Source organism: Equus przewalskii, chromosome 9 (assembly GCF_037783145.1).
Source record: "Equus przewalskii isolate Varuska chromosome 9, EquPr2, whole genome shotgun sequence".
NCBI lineage: Eukaryota > Metazoa > Chordata > Mammalia > Perissodactyla > Equidae > Equus > Equus przewalskii.
In genome coordinates, this window is record NC_091839.1 from 37,867,382 (window position 1) to 37,889,577 (window position 22,196).

A 22,196-nucleotide genomic window follows, 5' to 3' on the forward strand; every position below is an offset into this window, starting at 1 on the left:
CCCGAAACAAAACATCCCACTCTGCCCTCCTCTTCTCACATTTGAATTTTCATGTGTTCAACATTTGTCAGGGCTTCACCTTCAATGACATGGTCAGGGTAAGAAATTATATTTAACACGTGAGAAATGAACACCAGGCCCATTTCTCCATGCCCTGTAATTGAAAGCTACAGAGTTTGTGTTTGGGGTGTGTGCTTATTCTTGGAACAACACTTACAGACATTTTAAATGATTACCCTCCAAAGTCATAAAAGGGTTTAGTAACACACTTTAATATATAATTTCTTAGGCACTTTTTTAATAAAATACAGATATATAATTATAATTATCAATGCATGTATGGCATTTAATATAAGGATAAAAGACTAGTCTTTGAAGTGACATGGTGATTAATATTTACAGTAAAACCTAAAGGAAATAGCATTTGTACAATATTGCTAAATTTTACCAAAAAAAAGATTAATAAAAAATTCTACTCATATTATGGTGTCAACTTAAATCACCAACCGCAAAAAGGAAAATGCTCTCCTTATTAATACATATGGGTATAGATCATTACTTTCTGTGTTTTCTCAAGATGGAAAACTTTCTTGTTCTCCTTGAATTATACCAAGCACTGAGGCTGGGATGTTCTCATGAGGACTTTTCCCAAATCTTGGTCAAGGTATTCATGCCATACACAAAATCTTCTACAGACCTGCCTTTGGAAATATTTCATGTCCCTTCATGCTAACCTTAAATCTAAAAATTAATCCTAATTTGACGAATTGTTACAGGATCTGTGAGGAAATTTGTCATTACCTATAAACAGATCATTTCCTGTGCAAATACTGTTCAAAGAGTAATCCCCCTAAATACCTAACAGCAGTGCTGTTTTAAAGTAAAGAGGCAAACCAGGAGTCATACACTTTCCCCATCTAAACTAGGGATGAGTTAAAGCAATTCTGTTTAGCACCAAAAGGAAATCACAGTTTTAGCTCAGCAAATATGTGAAATGCAATGAGTCAACGGACAGACACATTGTATCAGTTTCTCAACAGACATAGGTAACCTCCTCATTATGCATTCTTAGCCTTTCCTATTCATTTCACAATGTGCTATCAAAGTTACTTGTTTTGAAAACTTAAACCACGTACACACTATTTTAGGGATTTAAAAAAAAAATAATGGTGTTTTCATTGCTCCAGTTTCAAGGTTAAAAATGCTGTTGAGGTTAAAAGTTTTATAGCTCCTTTATCATAATTAGTATCTTCCTCCCCAGTCCTCCAAGAGGCTTTTATAGGAATGGGCCTCGGCCTTTGCACTACAACCCCCAAAAGACAGATTGCTGGAGATAACCCCCTGAAATTCCTTACAGCGTTATTTAACACCGTAAAGGCCCAGAATTGATCTGTTTTGGGAAAGACTCAGACAGAGGGACAAGGTTAAGGAAGGGTGAGGTCTGAATTTGTAGGAGTTTCGAGACATAAGTAGCAGAAATGTCTTTTTCCTTACTGATAGACCATGGGTCAGGAATCTCAAAGCAAGATGGAAAAACATCCTGAATGGGAAAACACACTACAAAGTCCAAAGACTACCTGATGATATTATTCCTCTTGATTTAAAAAGACAGACATTTCTCACTGGCATCCAAGAATTTGAGGTGGATCTATTTTCTTTTTGCCATTCCACTCATACCACATATTCCTTCCCTGGTGAAAATTTGAAATTAAAAATGTGTATAGAACATTCTTTAATTGTCTACTTAAACTAATAAAATAAGCAAAAAATCCAAAATACTGGAAATTTATTCTCCGCAGATGAAGAAATACCTCTATAGGCCCAATGAAAAGTGAAAAAAAAACACAAGCCTCTTCTCCATCTTCCTTAAGAAAACAATTACTACGGGTTATGGATTCTTATAGACCCAAGGTCACCTAATATCTGTGATAAATAAGAACAAGCAGGAAGACAAAAGTTAATCCTTCATAATCACAAAGACCTCAGAACCAATACTAAGACTTCAACTGGCTTTTGCAGTAGGTTCCCACATGCGCCCAAGAAAAGCAGAAATCACTAGTCTCTGTGTGCTGGTTATTGCTGGTTATCAACGCTCAAGTATGAAACTGTGTAGAGCATCCTTCTGATAAATTAAGTTGTAAGTCTTAGTATGGTTGGTATCAATGCCAAGTTTTACGTTTGCCATTTGGTTTTTGAAAGAATCTGAGAACTCTGGTTAAAAATACCATATTTATGCCAATACTCTATGCAACTGGATGAACGAGGAGAAAAAATAGAGGGAGGATGTGGTTTTGCTGGCCACAAAACTCCACATGCTATATACAGTATACATCTATACCATAGATAATTACAGTCTCACCATGAGAAAGTCAAACAAGTCAGTGAGCCTTCATTTTCTATTATATGTACATTTTACAAGCTACTGATAGTTTCTTATCCTATTGCTTTCAAAAAAAAAAAATAAAAAGGAAAGGAAGAAAGAAAATACATTAGATTCGAATGTAGTTTAACTTAATGGCTTCATCAGACCATATGTGCAGACACTTGAGACGATGACAGAGTTAAGCTTCCTAGAGTCCTAGAGTCAAAGAAACTCTGCTGACCCCCACTGCTAAGCAGGTGTACTCCTTCCACAGGGGGCAACATCTGCCGATCGGTCATGGTCCCACTTGGTGAGGACCCCAAGAAACTTCCTTGGGAAGAAACAATTTTCTCAGGACTGGCAGCCAGTTTGGGGGATGTAGAGAAGTTATATCCATACAAGGCACAGGGACTGTGTAACCTGAAAGTGTTATAGGAACCCTGATGGGTCTGGTTAGTAGCAAAGGCGTTGCTGGAGGGTGAAGGCATGATGTACTGGAGCTGAGGGGACATCCCCGAAATCTGCATGGACAAGCTGGTCTGTGGGCAGCTGAAGGTGTCCCCGTCAGCGCCGCCCATGGACATGTTCACCGAGGCGCCGCTGCTCACGCCCACGTAGGAAGGAGTCCTGGGCGGGGCGAAGGTCTCGCTGGTCTGGTTGGTGAGCCTGTTGTAGGTCTCGGCCAAGGATGTGCTGTATCGGTTGAGGGCGAGCCCCGAGCGGGCACAGGCGGAGTAGTCAGCCGGGGCCAGACTACACAGCTGGCTGGTGTTGGGCCCCAGATGGAAGGCAGGCGAGGAGCAAGGGGAGCCGGACAAAAGATGAGGGTGAGTGGCCGGAACGCCATTCCCGGAACCTTGGAGTAACGTGGAGGAACTTGTGTTTCCTGCAAAACAAGGTGACACGTAAAGAGCACTGACTCCACAGCAGTCTTTTGCTTTCAATTTTGTAAACACGAGCTAGGCACGGCTGGTGACAAGGGAAGCTATAAAGATGAAATGGAGATAGTCTCGGCTCTCAAGGAATTATTGAAGTGAATTCAGACTGAAATATTTTAAACACAGATCCTCTCAATATTTTCAAGGCAAATTATCTCCCCAGGGACTGATGGGTTTTTTATATTATTATTGCAGAAGTGTTAGGACACTACCACATAGAATTTTCTCCCTCAATTAGCTTTTTCAATTAGCTCATTTACTTTAATAAATATTACAAATACTGACTTTCCAAGCAACTTTACAGAAAAAAAATTTCATCTTATTCTGCATCTTGTTCCAAAAGTGTATCCATTGCCTCTCTTCTAACCACCTTTTACCCTTTCTTTTAGCAGAGCTTGCTCTGGATCAATATATTTTCTTGCAAGAAAAAAGAAGGAACTCAAAGGAAAGAGCCAAAACTGGTCAAAGGCACATCCAGCCTCAAACATCTCTGCAGCTGCCCACTGCAAGCTTGTGCATGTCAGTGGTCAGTGACTATAGCATGCAGGGCTTGGCTATTGCAATAGGCAATAGTCTAGAACTTGAAAAATTGCATTTCCAACCAGAAAACAGGTTGGTGAATCACATGTTAACACAAGAGCAGAAGTTCAGCAAAGAAACAGCCCTGTGAAACTTACAGAGGGTGGTTAACCTTCCTCCAATCAATAATGGTGGTGGGGCTGGCTCCCTGTCTCTGGATCTGCTGGCAGATTGATGTTTGCAAACCTGACAGAACTTAGGCAGGGAGGAGAATTCCAAGGGGCTGGACAGGTTGTAAAACCTTCATTGCTCTAGTGACAGTGTTTTATATAGCTTCTGAAAATAATCTAAAAGCCCAATTCAACCAATGATAATTACCTAAAACCCAGCATGTGAAATTCTCACCGGGGTGCTGGGCAGGATCCTTGTAAAGAGCATGAGGGCAGGGGTGGGCCAGAGTCCTACGTACTGAGCAGAGAAGGAAGTGTCATCCCTTTGCAGGCAGCTCCCTCTGAGGAAACACCAGCCCTGACTTGTGGGAAATACTCAGAGGTGAGCCCAAGGAAGTCTGCCTGAGTGGGCCTGAACTTCTCATCATAAACCCAACAAAATAACCCTGCCTAGAGGGGATTCTGCTGAAGGAAGAGAAGAAAGAAGCTGGCAAGACAGGGTGAACTGGGACGGGCATTGGCGATTTCGCATGAGGTGCACCTGGCACCAGAGCCCACTAGTCCACTTGTAATTTTAATAGGAGATTTAAGCGTGAGGTAAAGGTCATGAAATATATAGATAGCCTAAAACATCCGAGACTTAACCTACAACCACAACAGCCGTTTCTCGTGGTTCATCTCCATACCACACAGAAGAGAGATGGAACCTGTAACACGACAATGTTAGTGCCGGGGTCGCCATTGTACATGTAAATAGTGACTTGTGCGTTTTTCAGTGCCTGAGCTTCTTGGCAGGAACTGGCTGTGTATGTGACCCAGGAGACGTTGTGATTTACCTTGCTTGGGAATTCCAGGGATATCTTCAAAGGTGAGAGTCCGCAATGAAGGTCTCCAGAATGCATAGGACTCCACAAGGGCTTCCAAACCCATTCTAAATGGAAGAGTCAGGATGGGGATGGACAAAAGAAGCCTAGTTAGGAGCAGTTGGAGCTTTCACCAGTAATAAGTAGCTCAGAACACACCACTGGTGTTGACAAGGCCCCCACATTGGCAGGTTAGGAGCTGGGCACAAGCAGAAAGAAACGCTTCAGAGATGGGCTACTATTCTGCCACCAGGAGCACTAGAGAATGGAAGCCAACAAGATGTCCTGCTACTGTTCTCAGAAAACTAAGCCAGCCTCGGGGGTTAAAAAGCTGTCTCCTTGGGCTAAGGAGCTGAGGTGAAGAGCTTCCATCCTAGCTGATGAGTCCAAGGCTCTGCTGTGCTCTGGAACTTACATTACTTCTCCATCTGATGAGGAAAGCTCTACCACAAAAGCATGTCCCTGGAAAGCCACCTCTTGTCTGAGAGGCACTTATGCCATCTTTCGGTGCCTTGGCAGCCAGCTTAAAAGAGCACTCATCCAAAGGAAACAGACTTCTCTCTCAGGGCACGATCTCTTCCACACCCAGGGCAGTGAGGGTGGGCTCTCCCTCCAGCAACAGGAGGTCCAGGGTGAGCAGGACTGGCCTCGCAGTCCCGTGTGTGGGAGGATGGCAGAAAGGAGATCTCACAGGGCAATCTGGGATATGCAGCTAGGATCAGTATCAGACATGATGTTAAGGCCCCTACATACACTTCATGAATGGATACGTAAAGAGACAGGATAAGTGGGTCACGGACTACTTACATGATATATGCATATTTTAAAACAAGGACAACTACACTAACTAGATACATAAGTCTCCTACCATGCGTGATTCAGAGTCTTCCCCTCTTTATATCAGATAACTGAGTTCTCTGGGTTCTGGAAATGAGGCCCTTCACTCCATAACCCATTCTCCAGACCTCACTACATTTCCCTTGACCACCTTGGTCCTAAGCAATTTGTTAATCTAGATAACATTGTGCTTTTCAAGAAACAGCTCCATTGTGGGGAATGTCTGCTTCCTGAGTGTCAAACAATACTCAGACATCTCTTGTGCTTGTTAGATACAGTTTTATTTAATACAGACAATCTGTATTTAATGCAGATATTAAAGAGAGAACCTATCTTTAATAGCCTAGACTCAACATGTTCCCTCCTCTGGATTTCCTGCATCCCCAAGTCATGACTATGAACTAAGACTAGAGGAAGCTGCCCCACAGAGTCGTGCCACCTACACAACATGGTGAAAGCTCTCTAAACACCCATGGCAAGTGACTGTGCAGATTAAACCATGTCATCTGCCCTTCTGTTCCAAGGTTTTACACATGAAATTTGCTTCCTTAGAATGTTTGGAGTATAGTCTCCATTAATTTGTTGATTTCTGTCATGACTGCATGAGGCGCATGACTATCCCATCTTAGTGATGGAAGGAGACAGCTGTGTGTGTGGATGGGTGGCGTGTGTGCATGCACAGGCTTGAGTGCATGAACCATCCTCACGTGAGTCCACCCATGGGGCTGAGTCATCTCTGAAGTCACAGGTTCAGGGGGGTGCTGTGCTGGGAGTGCTTCAAAGAGCCGTCAGCATCCCCACACAGGTGTTCGTGCTGGGCTGCCAAGGGGAGAGCAGGGCACAGAGTGGACCTGCACGTGCCCCACGTGGGCTGCTCTGAGAGGGAGGGGCAGAGTCTGGCTGTGCATGTAATCAGTGTGCCACAGCCACAGGACTATTTAGTGGAAAGGACACTGGATTGGGGTTCCGGAGAACTGGGCCGTGACTGCAACTCATTAAAACCCACTGTGTGACCTTGAGCAAATGTTTTAACCTCCTTGGACTTCAGTTTCACAGGAAGTGAGGATCAGAATACAGAAACTCTGCATCCTCTCCTAGCTCTAACGTTCTTTGCTACAAAGTGACTTTTCCCAAACCAGACATCATTTCTGTAGGTGACTTCCAGCCAAATCCAAGATCACGCCACTCAGTACTATTTCATAGATATTCAAGTATTGATTTGAGGGCAGTTTGGCAGCCTGGTCAGTCCCCAAACCCCATGCAGCCTGAAGGTTGCATGTAATACTTGACTAATGAATGCTGGGTGCTGTTTAGCTGATTATATTTATCTTGTGCTAATACTAAATTTTTATGACTTTCCAGAAACAACCTTCTTTAAATGCAAAAGAATGTTAGAACACAGTTTTATATAAAACTGCTTTTTAATTATCACATAGATGAGTTTTAGTAATCACAGTTTTAAATATTAAGGATACCAAAGTGGTCATGGAGTGGTTTCAAGGGGAGTTGACTAAGAGGTAAGTAATGAGTATCCACTGGACTTAGAAATTTACTAACTATAGAGATGAGCATTACTGCATTATTTGCTTTAGCAGCGCAAACTTCGTTATGCTTCAAATACAAATCTGTGGACCAAATTCTTAGGGAGAAGTTATTGATCATCACAAGCATAGAACCCTAAGCTTTAAAGAGATGCTCTTAGGTGACATATCTACAAATGCTTTGATTTGAAGTTATTCATGTTTTTCTTGAGGCTGCTATTTCACACTGCAAGTTCCAGAAAGGATTTCAGGCTATTTTGCAGGAAATAGTTATAAAATATTTATTAGCTGAATCTGGACTTTTTTTTTAAAAAGCCTTCATTTTCTCCAGTAATGGAGACTTTTCCTGGCCAGTTAAAGAAAAGATAAAAGGCACCTCCTGCAGGAGTGTAGCGAAGGCGATAATTTATACAAGATGCCTTTGAACAATTTCCACTTTTTATCACCACCCTAATTTATGCTATCAAATGGCCAAGTTTATTTAGTAAAATGGTTGTTTTTCCTGACGTATTTAAAGAGAAGAAATTTTTGTACCTTCCTGAGTAAAAAATTTTATAGGGTCAAACCTAAGGCCTAACTGAAGAATGAAGCTATTCTCAGCACATAAATTCTCTTTCACGTAGCGAATGTCTTGCAGGAGAGCTTTTAAGGGCTGAAGCTACTGATTCCTATAAAATAGGCTGTAGAACCATAAACAGCCAGGAAGGGATAATTTTTAATTAAAGCAATTGTTTTATAAAGTTTAAAAAAGTCACAAGACCATGTTTATTTCTGGTCCTGCTCAATTTGTTTATTTCATGTATGGGGAAAAATTTAAATAGAATCTATTTTAAAAAGCAATAACAACAACACAACAGAACCAGGAATCATTAAGAAATGTATTGAATTTCTTCTCAGGGGTTTTCTTCTCTATTAATACAGGAAAAAACACGCCCTCTCCCCAAGCCCTCAACACCAAGCACCTTCCAAGGCTTACATCTAATTCAGACTCTGTTTTATCTTAAGGAAAATAATACATAAGTTAGAAATATTTAAAGCTGACCAAATTCTCTCTTCTCCATGTAAGTGTCTTTTGCATTTATCAATGGAAAGTGTTAAAATCAGATTTTTTTACATGGGCAATCTTGATTTATAGATATTTAGCATTCCAAAGTGAGCGCTGATGAGCTTATCTGTGATAAGCAGGACAAGTAATTTTAATGAGAAAAAAGGTAAAACTACTCATTTCACTAACAAGAAAGCTAAGAATAGACTCAACATGTTTTCCCTGTACTGAGATATTGTTTAAACATCTGGAGCAAAATAAAAATCTTAAATTTTAACAAAATTTTAAAAGTGTTAATATATAATTCATTGTTTTCTGTATGTCCATTAAAAAACTTTAAAAGTTTTAGAGTCAGGAAAGAAATAGTAGCAAGCACCATGATGCCACGCTAATATACTCCTGAAACAGCCAAAAGGAAGGAAAAATTCATATCAAACTTAGCATTTTGACCTTACCATACCAAACAAGGGACTGAATTCATTTTCACCAATGCCAGTCATGTTTTTCACTGACCAAATTTTGAAAACCAAATATCTTTTCATTATGCTGACAAATCTAGGATTCTTCCCGAAAACTTGTCATATGCATCTTATCATCACGCTTCTCCTTGTAGAAGGTTTATTCATTATTATTACCTACCAAAAATATACCTTTAAAAATACGTTTTAATTTGTTGCTTCAAAATGAGCAAATAGGGTACAAGCAGTGTGAACAGCAGTGGGGCCTCTGCCAGAGCTGCCCTCCAGGAGGTCTCGGACAGAGCTCCCGGCTGTCTCTCCAAGCTGCAGTGCCGCCCTCCTGGACTTTCAGCGAGTTTTAATATATTTTATTTTCTGCTTAAGAAAAATGAACTGCAAGCAATAAATACTATTCTTCTATAACCAAAACCACAAGAAGATTCCATCAAAGTATTTGTCACAGTGGAAAAGGAGTCATCCCAAAGCTCCCTTCAGTCACCTCACCAGTGACCATCTCAGTTACTAAATTGTTCGATTTTCAAAAACTCCTCTGAAAAGCAAAGTCAACCAGGAGCTAATGTAAGATAACAAAAGCCAAGCAAAGTTCTTCTCCTCCTTGAAACAGACATGTAAAAAGACAGAATACTTTGCATACAGCAGACACCGCGTTTCAGGGCTACCTGCCACTCTCCCTTCAGAGCGGGGAACTTCAGAGGTAAGCCCTGTGAGTAGTGAGTCTTGTCGATCTATCTGCACTGAGCTAAAGGCTGCTCTGCTGTCGATGCATTTTAGTCGCATGTTAGTCCTGACATTGCACGGTGTTTAAACAATGCCTATATGAAGATGAAATCGGGATTCTGCAAGCACTTGAATGTATTCTGAGAAACAGTCTGTGTCTATACCTACCTACTCCAATTAATCAGCTGAAAGAACTAAAAATCTGGACTACCACCAGCTTGCTTTCTCTCTAAAACTTTAAATGAACTTGTCCCTAAAATAAGATAATAGGGGATTTGACTTCATGTAGACACAGCTTATCAATATCAAGTTTTCATGGAGTATTAGAATAATTTCTGGAATAAAGTAATAAAAATCACACACACAGGTCTTTTTAAAAACAAAATGCTCTTAAAAACATTTACGTCAAAGCCTTACCCTGAAAAGGCATTTGGAGAACGTTTGTCTATTATTGTCTATTACAATCAACAGTTATTTTAGAAAATGTTGCACCAAACTATATTGGAAGAGAAGCATATCAATAAATTCAAAAAAACTCTTGGCACACAGACTAGGGTGATCTGCTTTTTGATAAAATTAATAGAGTGGAATTCATTGTTGTAGCTCTCCCACTTAGTACAAACACCATAAAACACGACACAGAAAAAATAAACAAGTGTGTGGCTGTCAGCCGAGCCAAGACAAATTTGGAAACTAAAGAACATCAGCTCTCTTGGCAATGGGGAGCGGTTTCATATTCTAGTTAGAAGTCTGAGGGAACAAGAGACTTCATCATACTCTGAAGGCAGAATCAAGAGATGGTTGTAACATCGCTAATTCTAAACCCAGAGCAGATGCAGAGAAGATATTGACGGGATACTGAAGCCCCTGGCCCGTAAGGCAGGCTCCCCATGGACCCTTCAGAGGCAGCTCACACTCTGTACCCCAAGAGCTTCCATTTTCACCCCAGCATTGCACATCAAAGTTCCCATTAGGAACATGCGGGTCACAACTCTACACCCTAAATAAGTTACATCCAACATCCGATAGTGTTAACGAATTTAACCTCATCAGAAATGATTGCAAAACCATGTCAGCAAATTAAACTGGTTGCTTTGTAATGGAAAATTCACAATTAAAAAATCAGATATATTTATCACCACCAGAATGCTACCTGTTCCGTCCAGAGTCCCGAAAGCCTTTGGCAAATGGATTCCTATCTATCTTCAGGCGAGTGATCTGCAGAGTAGAAAAAAAGATCACATCAAATCTTATTACAAATGCCAAGGTGATTATAAATGGAAATGATGGAAGAGCTACAAGTAATTCCAAAACTAACTGTCAGAGGATTCTATTGTGTTTCTCTCCCCTATTTCCCAGGTATTTTATCATCTTAGCAACAAAGCTAGAAGAAAATTTCAGAAATCACCTAGAACATCTATGAAAAAGACACACTCCCACCTCTATTCAAGCTCCAAATAGAAAAAAGTTTGTTTTGCTTTTCACATCATTAGAGAAGGAGATTCTGAATCATCTGTGGACACTTTGCCCTGTGCGACAATCCCTCTGAACTAGAGTTCTTCCCTTTAATTCTGTGATATGATTTAATCCTGTTTCTCTTGCAACAGTGGTGACAGGGAACAGCTAATCTCCAACCACTATTTAACAGCCATTTATACACTTGAATGTTGTCAGGCTCCTACGAAGCCTTGTCTTCTTCAGAATTAAATAACTCCTTTAAATTTCCTGCCTCCGTATTTTTCTTTGTCTCTCCTTGAATCGTCTTTGTGGCTCTCATCTGAAAGTTTTACTCTCTCTTCTTTTATCTGTGGAGTCCTGACCTAGTCAGCACATTACAGTGAATGTCTAACCAGAGGTAACCACTATGTGAAGGTTCTGGTGGGTAAATCTTATACCTGTAGTAGAAATAAAAGATTATTTTGTTCTTGCTGAGGAAGATTCGCCCTGAGCTAACATGTGTGCCAATCTTCCTCTATTTTGTATGTAGGTTGCCACCACAACATGGCTAACAAGTGCTGTAGGTCTGCACCAAAGATCTGAACCTGCAAACCCAGGCTGCCAACATAGTGTGCTGAACTTAACCACTACACCATGGGGCCAGCTCCAAAAGATAACTTTAGCTACAGTTCTAATTTATTGACCAGCTTTTTGCACACTAAGACCTCAAGATTTGGGGGGAAACTTTTACAAGTGGTCTAAGTGTTTTCATTAAAAGCGACTTGTTTTCAGCTACACCATCTTAAAATTGACACTAATAAATAACATCCCATCCATTTCTTACCAGACCGTCACTTTGCCCAAAGGGACTGACAGCCCATTTTCTAAGAGGCACATCATGTTTTGTTTCTACGTTCCTTGGTTCAGTGGAATGCACAAAGTTAATGAACATACTTCTGATTGCACCACTTGGCTAAGGATGAACATTGTTGGGTAACACTAAGGCAAGAAAGGCATCTTTGGAAAGTCATCTGCAATCCCCCATATGGTCCTGTGTGTGCTCAGCCATCCTCCATTCATCTGTGCAACACCTAAGATACATGTGCTCCATGTGGTATTGTCTTCACATGTGGATAAAACTACATTATAAATGATATAATGTAAGGGTTTGCTAATTAATCCACCATGTCTGACAATGTCATTGAAGGAATTCATTATGAATCATTATAGCGCGATTCTCTGTTCATTTAAATGTTCAGTAACATTAAATAATTTAAATGTTTACTTAAAATAGTATTTTTAAAGAGTACAGATTTATATAATGGTGACTTGTCTAAATAGAGATATATCACAATTATCATTATTTTTATTATTAACATAACATCTATTGAGTGCATACCATGTATGCTATACTAGGAGTTTTACGCATATTATTTCATTCAATTTTCATGACAACTTACGTGTAGCTATTATCCCAACTTTATGTTTTCTTTTAAACTGAGGTTTAAGTTTCCTACAATCATAAGTTACTAGGCAGTAGGACTAGGCTGGGACCCCAGGCTTGAGAGCCCATGCTGTTAACCACCAGGCTTACCAATTTTCCTTAAGTTCTTCAAAAGAGTAGTGGGAAGTTAAAAAATGAACATGATTGCATTTTATCATTATCAATTTGCCACCTTCTGATTTTTCCACCCTCCTAATTGATTTATCAACATTTGCTAATCGGTGTTAGTCACCAGCACGTACCAACAGCCCACTGCCTCTGTTTACTGTATCACAGAAGATGGGAGAAAACACACATATAACACTGTTTATATGTGTATATGTGAGAGAGACAGAGACAGCAAAAGAAGATGCACTGGGGTTGTTAAAAAGGTACTAAATGCTTCTCTTCTTTACTCCTCACGCATTACTTTTTCCTTAAAAAGAAATCATTTTCTGCACCTAACACATTTTAAGAATATCTTCCTCCTTATCTCCAGCCCTCCTAAAGGTAGACTTCATGTCTCTTCCTAACAGCCTCTATAGATGCATGGCAATGTGAACGTGAGGACAGACAGCTTCGGCTGTGGGGCTGGTGTCTCCGTGGGGGCGAGAGCCTCAAGCCACTCAGCCCTGAAGGAGGACACGCAGGATGGGGTCAGAATCTTCTTCGAAGCTTCAAAACAACAGAAACCACAACAGAGGGATTATAAAGCCTTAAAATTTTAACTGCGATGAATGTAAATGTGAGGAGAAGTGGGGACCTAACATGATTCTGCTGACCACTGAAATTAAGAAAGAAAATCTACCACCGACCACATCAGTGTCAACTACATTGCTGTTCCTTATGAAAACTGGCCAGAATTGCATGGATTAGATAATTGCCTCCATTAAATTCTCTACCTACTTGACACAGCCTCAAAGAAATGTTCATGCTTACACATATAAAAAGACATATGTCACTTCTCAAATTATTTATAATTTTCTGAAAGGACTACTCCACCATCGCTGATCTCTCAGACTATAAGCTTGCCCAGCACCCTCTAGCACAACGAAAGCATATCTTGAAAGAAATCGCCCTTTTTGTAACTATACCAAAATGACTATATATATAAATGCTTCTGAAATATTTTTCATAATACATGAACTGTAGTTTTAAAATAAACTGAGCTACCGAATCCCACGCTCTGCTTTACAAATCACGTTTCGTATTTTACATGTCTATTTCCTAGGCAATGCTCAGCTTTTCCAATGTTAATTACGGCATCATGACACAACATCTCAAAATGGAAAGTAAACTTACACCATCAGTCATGAGACACATTCTTGTCTAAAGAAATCCTCACTGGAGTAGACTACTTGAGGAGTTATGGATAAAGAATTGTTATTAGAATCTGTATACTCTGGACGTCATATAGGGCAACTGCTTTGTGACAATTCATAACATTTGGATACAGTGAAAGGATTATATATATATATAATATATACAATAGAAAAGCTTAGATATTGTATATATAAAGGATTATATATATATAATAGAAAAGCTTTCTATTTACACCTGAAATGAAAAGTCTAGAAAGATACCAATTCTGAGAACAATACCTGCTGATTCTGATAAGCGGTGACGGTCGTGAAGACAGTTTCTGGGAAGGAGAATGCCTTCACTCCCTCCCCAGATGGAACAGGCTTGATGGGAGAAAGATCATCTCCACAGTCTTTACGGATGACGTGGACTCGAGGTTGGTATTTGTGCATAGAATGAAGAATAATCTATGTCAAGGAAAGAAAAGCCAAATTTATCAGGAACTTCTGCCCAATCTCAACACCACGACTAAATATTTAACATGCCAAATAAATCCCAGTTGGAAGTGAAAATTTCCAAGGATGCAGAAGTGTCAATTTAATAAAGTCTATTATTTTGGGAAAGGGAGGGCTGGGAAGTTGTGCATAAAAATACAAAAGAAAATCATTATTTTGGTGGAACCCTGTTTACAACCACGTGAACTTAACATCAAATTGTCTATTGCTGAAAATACGAGGATAAATTCATAAGCGTTTTATTTGTAATGAGCCGAATGGAACTTAGAGTCCAAACCAATAAAACTAAAAATGTGATTGAAATGATTATTTAAATTCCACCACACCCATCCCCTAAAAATAAGTATTTGCACACCAAGGTTTTCTAGAGAACATTTTTCCTCTATTAGTGACACAGTATGTCTATTCAAGGACAAACGGGATTTTAAGGATACTTCTGGGTCTGCCTTGCGTGCAGCTCACAAAGTCTCTGCTTTGCCTGGAGAGCCCAGTGTCCGTGCCTCCGTCACAACAAGGCCTCCAAAACCCAGATGCCCGGGGATAGAAAAGCTGGCTCCCTCAGACTCTGCTAAGGGAATCTGGTAATACGGTTCAACCATCTTCTACCCGATGATTCCACTTCTGAGAATTTCTCTTAAGGAAATATTCCAAATCCAGAAAAGCATTTCGTGAACAAAGATTTGCATCACACCCTTTATAACAGTGGAAAAACTATAAACTACTTACTTGAGTAGGCTGGTTAGGTAAATGAAAGTTCACACAGTGGGATACGGTATTATTCAGCCATTACTAATGCTGTTCATGACATTTTTAACCACATAATGAAATGCAACTTTTTAAATCTTAAATGGTAAAAAAGGATCCAAACTGTCACAATGACATAAAAATAGATAGTAAAAAGGACCCATACAAAGATATTAACAGTGATCGTTTCTAGAAGATGGGGTTGTGGGTGAATTTTTTCTTTATGTGTTCTTTCCTTTTGAGGCGGAGGCAGTGGGGTCAAGAAATAGCCTCATCCAGTGGGATTTTCTATTTGCTCTGGTCTTCCATATTCAGGTATTCAGTAACGAATTTAGTTAGCAAACCTATGTCTTTCCTGAGCTATTAGATTTGAATTCAGGTTTTGGGGTATTAGGAGTTTGGAGGAGAAGTACTTTTAAAAGTCTTGGAAAAACACACTGTTTGACCCACCTCAAGTTTTTCAGAATGCAGGCAGTTTAATAAGCCAAATTCAGAACATTTAATCAGCCGAAACACAAACAGCCTGCTACCTGGAGAGTATGTTTGCTGCCAGAAGAGGATGTCTTTACCCTCTGGTAGTAACCAGTGCTGTGGTCAGGGTTCTTTTTTCTTTTTTCTTTTGCTACCCTAACGTTTTCTTTCTATCAGTGGCAGAAATGCCTGGACAGCAGATCTAACATTCGTGCCCACCAGACTTGCTTGATGGGGATGCAGCTTGAGTATGAAGAAAAAGTGAGTGGGGATGATAGCTCTCATCCCCACCTGCGGACACACACAAATCTGCAACTCTGGAAAAGCTTCTTTCCATGTCTAAAAAAGGACAGAACTCCAGTAAGCCATTAGTGGCTCATGAAATCAACTTGAAGGGTTGCCACCAGGCATTTTTTTAAAGAAATAAAGTTATAAAATAAAGTAGAAAAATAGAGTGTGCTGCTTATAGTAAGGATAAGTACTGTATTGCCAAAACCTTGTTACTTTTGCGTGTATATGTGTGTGTGCACGAGGTCATGACATAAAACGTATATGTTGCTGTGAGTCAGATAAAAAGTTTAAAAACACAGAAGGAAAATTTAATTCTAATAACCCTAATGATCAGCAAATCCCAGAGCAGAAGAAAAATTGGAGAAAGCTACTTTACATTAAACAAATAAAAATGAGTTCATAGCCAATTTCAGAAGATGAGAATGAACTGACTTGGAATGAAGGAAACAAAATGTGATTTGAGTTTCTATTTACTAGTCAATGAAAAGTAGGTTCTTGTTTTATGAAGTCTTTGTTGCGTCAAGCAGATTTCTCCATAGCTACACAAATTTTAATTGTATTTGCTTGTTTATATCCTTCTGGGTTTTTTAAATGACTTAAAGTAGATTATATTGGGGCAGGGTACAGAAATAGCCAATGTATGCCTATGTTTCCACATTAAAGGGCAACTGCCCATAGAAACCTGAAGATGATTCAAGCAAAATAATATACTTTCAATATTATGTATAAGAATTTAGTACATCCCCGTTTTTAGGGAATGCTAAACAAGCCTCAGTTCTTTATAAAATAGCATTATTTGCTTTTTAATGAACTATCAAACGTACAATGACCAGTGGTCGATAAAATTTTGCTTATTTAATTCAACGAGTAGAACCAGGAGAGCCACTGGCCTTATAAACAAGGAAACCACAATAATAATGCCCATTACCCAAACTCAGATCATTATATCTGATCTGCATGCTCCATGTTCTCTGTTCTGTTTAGATGGAGGGTATTTTTTTCTTTTTGGCATTACCTATTGGCACAAATAGTCACATGGATCTATGTCCATAAACACCGGGTGCTTTCCCATGTGAAGGTTAACACGTGTTTTTTCTGCTTTAAAGACCTAGGTTTGTGTTGAAAGAAGCAGGATATTACTTATTTCTGATCTGACGGGGCTAAAGTGTCTGCGGTTTGACAGACACGCCAGCTGCGTCCAGTCTTACAAAACAGCTCAATAGGGAAACACTACCTGCTGACTCTGGAAATTTTCTAGATGACCTAAATGCCAGCATTGGAACAAGTCAAGCAAAGGATCAAGGAGGAGCAAATAACAAAAACCTGGCTCCCTGCACTTTGGTGATACCAGATCCTGACTCACTTTAAACGGCAGAGGTCAAGGCAGTAACACCTGGTTGCAAGCTCCACAGCAAGGTGACCTTGTTTTTGTTTCAGACGTGACGCTATATATAAAGCCCTCCTTTCAAATGTGTACTTTCAAGTTCCTCAGCTCATTTGACTCACTCAAAATCCTCTGGTTCCAATATCACTCATGAGAAAGCCAAGCCTCAGAGAGTGGAACTGACTTGCCCTCCAACACGAATGTGTTGGCCCGCTAAGCTGTTGCAAGTTCCTTCCAGCAGGGAGATCTGAGCAATCTCCTGTGTAATATCTTTTCTCCCTCCCTGACTCTCGAGCATAAGTGAGAAGAGGGTGAGGACAAACCAGAGCTAGAGTGACTCTATGTTATTGACTCCTCAGCAGTCCCTGGGAGTACAGGCCGTCCCACAGGTCCCCTGGCTGTGGCCACCTGGCCGTGCTTCCTTCCAAAGCACCACAGCACTGTGGGTACAAGTCCTGCCTAGGCTTAAGGTGCACTGTTACCTGTTAAATGTCTTCTAATTCTTTGGAAAAATACTCATGTAAATATTTCCCTCCAGATGGAAAATTCCAGATGAATAGGGAATTACGCACATGATGAGGAGGAAATACCCTACCCACACATGCTAAGCATCTGCTCATGGGCAGCCCAAGGACCAGTCTTGGTTTGTGTACAATCCAACATAAATCTGGCTACAGATTCCCTAAGAAGCAAGTGAGGATTATAAAGTTTTCACAATATTCAAAGTTTAGCTGCAGAGCAGTGGGACATTTCCACTCTAGATTCTCACCAATGTTCCTCTCTAAACAATCCCTGGTCTTTGAGAAGATGAAAAGTCACTTTGGAGAAAACTTCAATGGCACATGATCTCATGTCTCATGCCCTCCAGGGCCCTGTCACAGCCTGTGAGGATTTGAGTCATGCAATCACTCTGTGTTTAATAAAAGTCCCAGGTCTACATGGAGATCTCAAGTCACTATGTTGAACGTTTATGCATCTTTAGGAAAGTAAAACCGGGAACTGAGAGGACCAAAAAAAGTAAGAAAACAATTTAGAAAGCAAGTTAGCAAATCACCTCTCATTTCGTTTGAGTCTAGAGCTTGATTAGTTAGGGATTAGCGCCACTGCTTTTAGAACTGGGTTGGGAGGGAGTGGCGTCAACCATATAAGTACAGAGGGGTGAGTCCCTGCGAGATCTCTGCATCAGGAAAGAATTAGAAACTCCCATCCAGTGGTCCTACTGTCTTCTTAGACCCCGAGTCACATCAATAATAGAATAAGAAACAAATGCCTAATCACTAGCCTTATTTGGGTTCATCAAACTGAGTAAACAAACACCACAGACACCTTCTGCACAAAGCCTTGCCAGTCTCTCCTGGCTGGAGGATTATGGTGTCTGTCCTTCTCTGAGCTGACAGCATAGTTATCCGTGTGCATGTCTTCTCTCCCCATCTAGGCTGGAAGGTTCCTGAAGGCAGAGACTAGCTTCTTATCTTTTACTACATTTCACAAAGTCTTCGAAAGTAAGTTTTTAAAATAAATAACAGAAAAGAGCATTTTCCATCCTACATTCCCCTCTAGTATCTGATACGTACATTTTTCCCACTTGCAAAGGCAATTTCCTTGCTTCTAAAATGCACAGGTACATATCTTTCTCTTCCTGTTCCCCACACACATTACTACCTCCCCCTATGAAAGTATTAGCCAGCCCTGGTGGTCTAGTGGTTAAGATTCAGCGTTCTCACCACCACAGCCTGAGTTCATTTCCCAGTCAGGGAACCACATCACTCGTCTGTCTGTTGGTTGTCACACTGTGGCAGCTCCATGTTGCTAGGATGCTGAAAGCTATGACATCAGTATTTCAAATACCAGCAGGGTCACCCATGGTGGACAGGTTTCAGCAGAGCTTCTAGACTAACATAGACTAGGAAGAAGGGCCTGGCCACCCACTTCTGAAGAAAATTGGCCATGAAAACCCTATGAACACCAGTGGAGCATCGTCTGATAGAGCGCCGGAAGGGGAGAGGATGGTGCAAAAAGACCGGGCAGGGTTCTACCCTGCTGTCCACAGGGGTGCTAGGAGTTGAAATCGACTCAACAGTACTAACAACAACATTAAAATATTATATCCTGCCACAACCTTAAAAGAAGAATTTCACTGGTAGATGACACACTTCTCTAGATTTTGCCTGTTTTCTGCTATTTTTTTTTCTTAATAGTGAAATATTATAATTATTTAGGCATAAACAATTGAGTTTCAATTTGAATCTATTCTTTTGTGTTTTAAACAATGCTGCATGATAATTAAGTGCATATGTCAACTTGGCTAGGCCATGGTACCTAGATATTTGGTCAAACACCAGGCTGGATGTTGCTGTGAAGGTATTTTTTTTTTATGAGATTAACATTTAAATTAGTAGACTTTGAGTAAAGCAGATTATCCTCCTCTATAATGGGTGGGCTTTGTCCAATCAGTTGAAGGCCTTAAGAAAAAAGACTGAGGTCCCTGAGGAAGAGGGAATTCTGCCTCCAGACTGCCTTCAGAGTCAGCGCACGTCACACCTTCCCTGGGTTGTCACTCTCCTAACATGCCCTGCAGATTTCAAACCTACCAGGCCTCATACTTATGAGAGCCATTTCTTTAAAATAAATCTCTCTATATATATATTTATACATAACCTATTGGTTCTGTTTCTCTGGAGAATACAGTTTTAAATAAAGTCTAGCAAAATTACAAAGTTAACATCAAATAGATAAATTGCTAGATCTATATCTAATATTAAAGATATGTTAGATATAAAGCCAGAAATTTGTTCTGAAAGAATTAGAATTATAAAATGACTATATTGATTTAAATTATTAAAAGAAGTTTTACTTTATATATGACAGTGTAGAGTCTTTAGACTCAATTATCTCTTTAAAAAATATATTCACAAACTGTAGAACTCAGAAAAGTATAGTATATTTAAGCTTTTGACATTTATTTTTAAATTTTCTACTCCAAGAAAATAAAGAACCTCTCAAAGGACATGCTGGCAACATTTCACAGTCAGCTCCTTCAGTGAGACAGAAACTACTGCTCTTTCACCGAAGTCAAATAAAAAATAATTGTTACAACTTGACTGTATAAATACAGAATAAAAAGAAAGGAAACGAAGTCTTGCACTAAAATATAGGGCATGAAGTTGGATTCAGAAATGAAATCTACTATGTTACTTTTCTGATTCTGTTTAAATCATAAAAGGCAACAAAAAGACGAAAGCACTGGCAATGTGAGAGAGATACATTTTAAAAATCTACATTCTGCATTTGTACCACAATGAAATTCGTACGGAAATGTTTTCATTAAGGTCAATTGAGTAAGATATTGTCTAGCAATTTGCAAATAATATCCTGTCATCACTGTCTTACTAACTTGTGACAGTTAACATTTTCATTTTAAAAGATATGCTCATAAATATGCTATCTTACTGTCACCCCTTTGAGAAATGAACTAGTTGATATTCATTTCACATAAGATGTACTCTTCAAAAGGCATTTCAATCCTGCCTCAACCAAAACCCTGTCGAGTAATAGAAATAGCTAACAGAAATGCTAGCTTTGAATGGAAATCATCATGTATCCAGAGTCATTTATTTATTAAAATTTTGCTTAGGAGCAATACTGCATAAAAATTAATAAAGTGTTAAAAATGACGTTATTATTGGAATGGCTGACTTTGACTTACGTATCATGATTTAGCAGTTTTAGGACTAAAAAGAATTATTATTGTAGCATATTTTGACACATTAGATGTCATTATGAAACAACTGGGAGCTTGCAGATGGAACGCACAAACAGCATAAGCCTGGACCATTACTGAGAGGCAATGAGCTTCAGCTGGGAAAAGAGCTGGATCTGCAGTACACAATAAATCATTATCCCTGTTAACCCAATTCCCAAGTATTCATATTCAGAGTATAATAATTAGCACTTACTTCACAGGATTTCAAACAAATGTTGGCTAAAAACGTCTGCCAGGGGTTCTTTCATTCCGGTACAAATGCTGTATCTAGTTTTAACCTATTAAATGCTTCACAGAATACTTGGGCCCCGGGCATAGTCTCTGATGCAAATATAACCTTGATTTTGCACAGATTATGCACATGCTGATTTACCAGGAGAGGAATATCATAATCTTTAAAAAGTTCATTTCCTTCAGTTGGGCACAGTGTAGATAGGGCTGCACCCTCCAACGGTGGCGTGTTAGGGAGGCAATCTACTCACGTGGCCCTGGTCATCCAGTTCATTGTTGGTGAGCTTCAGCTTGTCGAAGCTGATCACTTGTCTCATCCAAGTCTCCCCGGAGGCAGGCGAATCTGGATGAATGTACACCCGAGGTGGCACCGGGGAGTCAGCGTTCCCTGCCACCATCCACTTAGAGCTGTGGTAAACATACCTAGAAGGCAGTGACACCAGTATGTGGACTATTGCTTTCTTGGAATTTGTAACTCAGTAGAATCAGACAAAATGTGCACCATCCTTTTCAAAGTCTAAAATACAATGATTTGCTCTTTATATCCAATTCATATAAAATAAGATTTCAAGCACTTTTCATAAACTCTGTAAGGCAGCAGTGGCCTACTGACCACTCGGAGTAAGTGTATGTTAAGGATTAGTGAGATATACACGCTATCACCACCATAAATGTAAGTATTTTAGTTCTTATGAATTACACTTATTCACATTAGACATTCTGTCTGTATTAAGATATTTTGTTTTCAGCTGGATAGTCAGTTGACATAAAGGAACTATTAAGTTGTCAAGCTCACCTTTAAGTAAATCTCAAAAATACTTGAGAATTTTATCTTAAAGTGTCCCATTTCCTTTAGGATCACTTCCCATTTTAGGCTTACATACAGGCTGATGGGATAGATGGTAGAAAGGCAAGGGGAAATTGTCAGAAGCTCCAATAACTCTTATTTTCATAGGAAAAAAGTTTTATCCAATATAATTTATAACTTTTTTCTAATTCTATTACACTATAAATTAAGGATAAAGTATTCAGTTCAATTTTTAAATTCTGTATAATCATAAAATGCAGGTCTTTATCTCTTGTATTTCTCTTTCTTGACCTTTG

General features: G+C 39.6%; 1 protein-coding gene across 1 annotated transcript in view; it reads right to left on the reverse strand.

Moving 5' to 3' along the window:
* Positions 1-252: 252 nt before the first annotated feature.
* Positions 253-22,196, reverse strand: part of TBX18 (T-box transcription factor 18) — a 28,741-nt gene continuing 6,797 nt past the window's right edge. The window contains exons 4-8 of the mRNA XM_008513913.2: positions 21,344-21,515; positions 13,993-14,160; positions 10,625-10,689; positions 4,826-4,920; positions 253-3,248 (exon numbers count right to left, since the gene is read on the reverse strand). Coding sequence (XP_008512135.1) covers positions 2,524-3,248; positions 4,826-4,920; positions 10,625-10,689; positions 13,993-14,160; positions 21,344-21,515 — 1,225 coding nt within the window. The 3' untranslated portion in view covers positions 253-2,523. The remainder of the gene's footprint in view (positions 3,249-4,825; positions 4,921-10,624; positions 10,690-13,992; positions 14,161-21,343; positions 21,516-22,196) is intronic.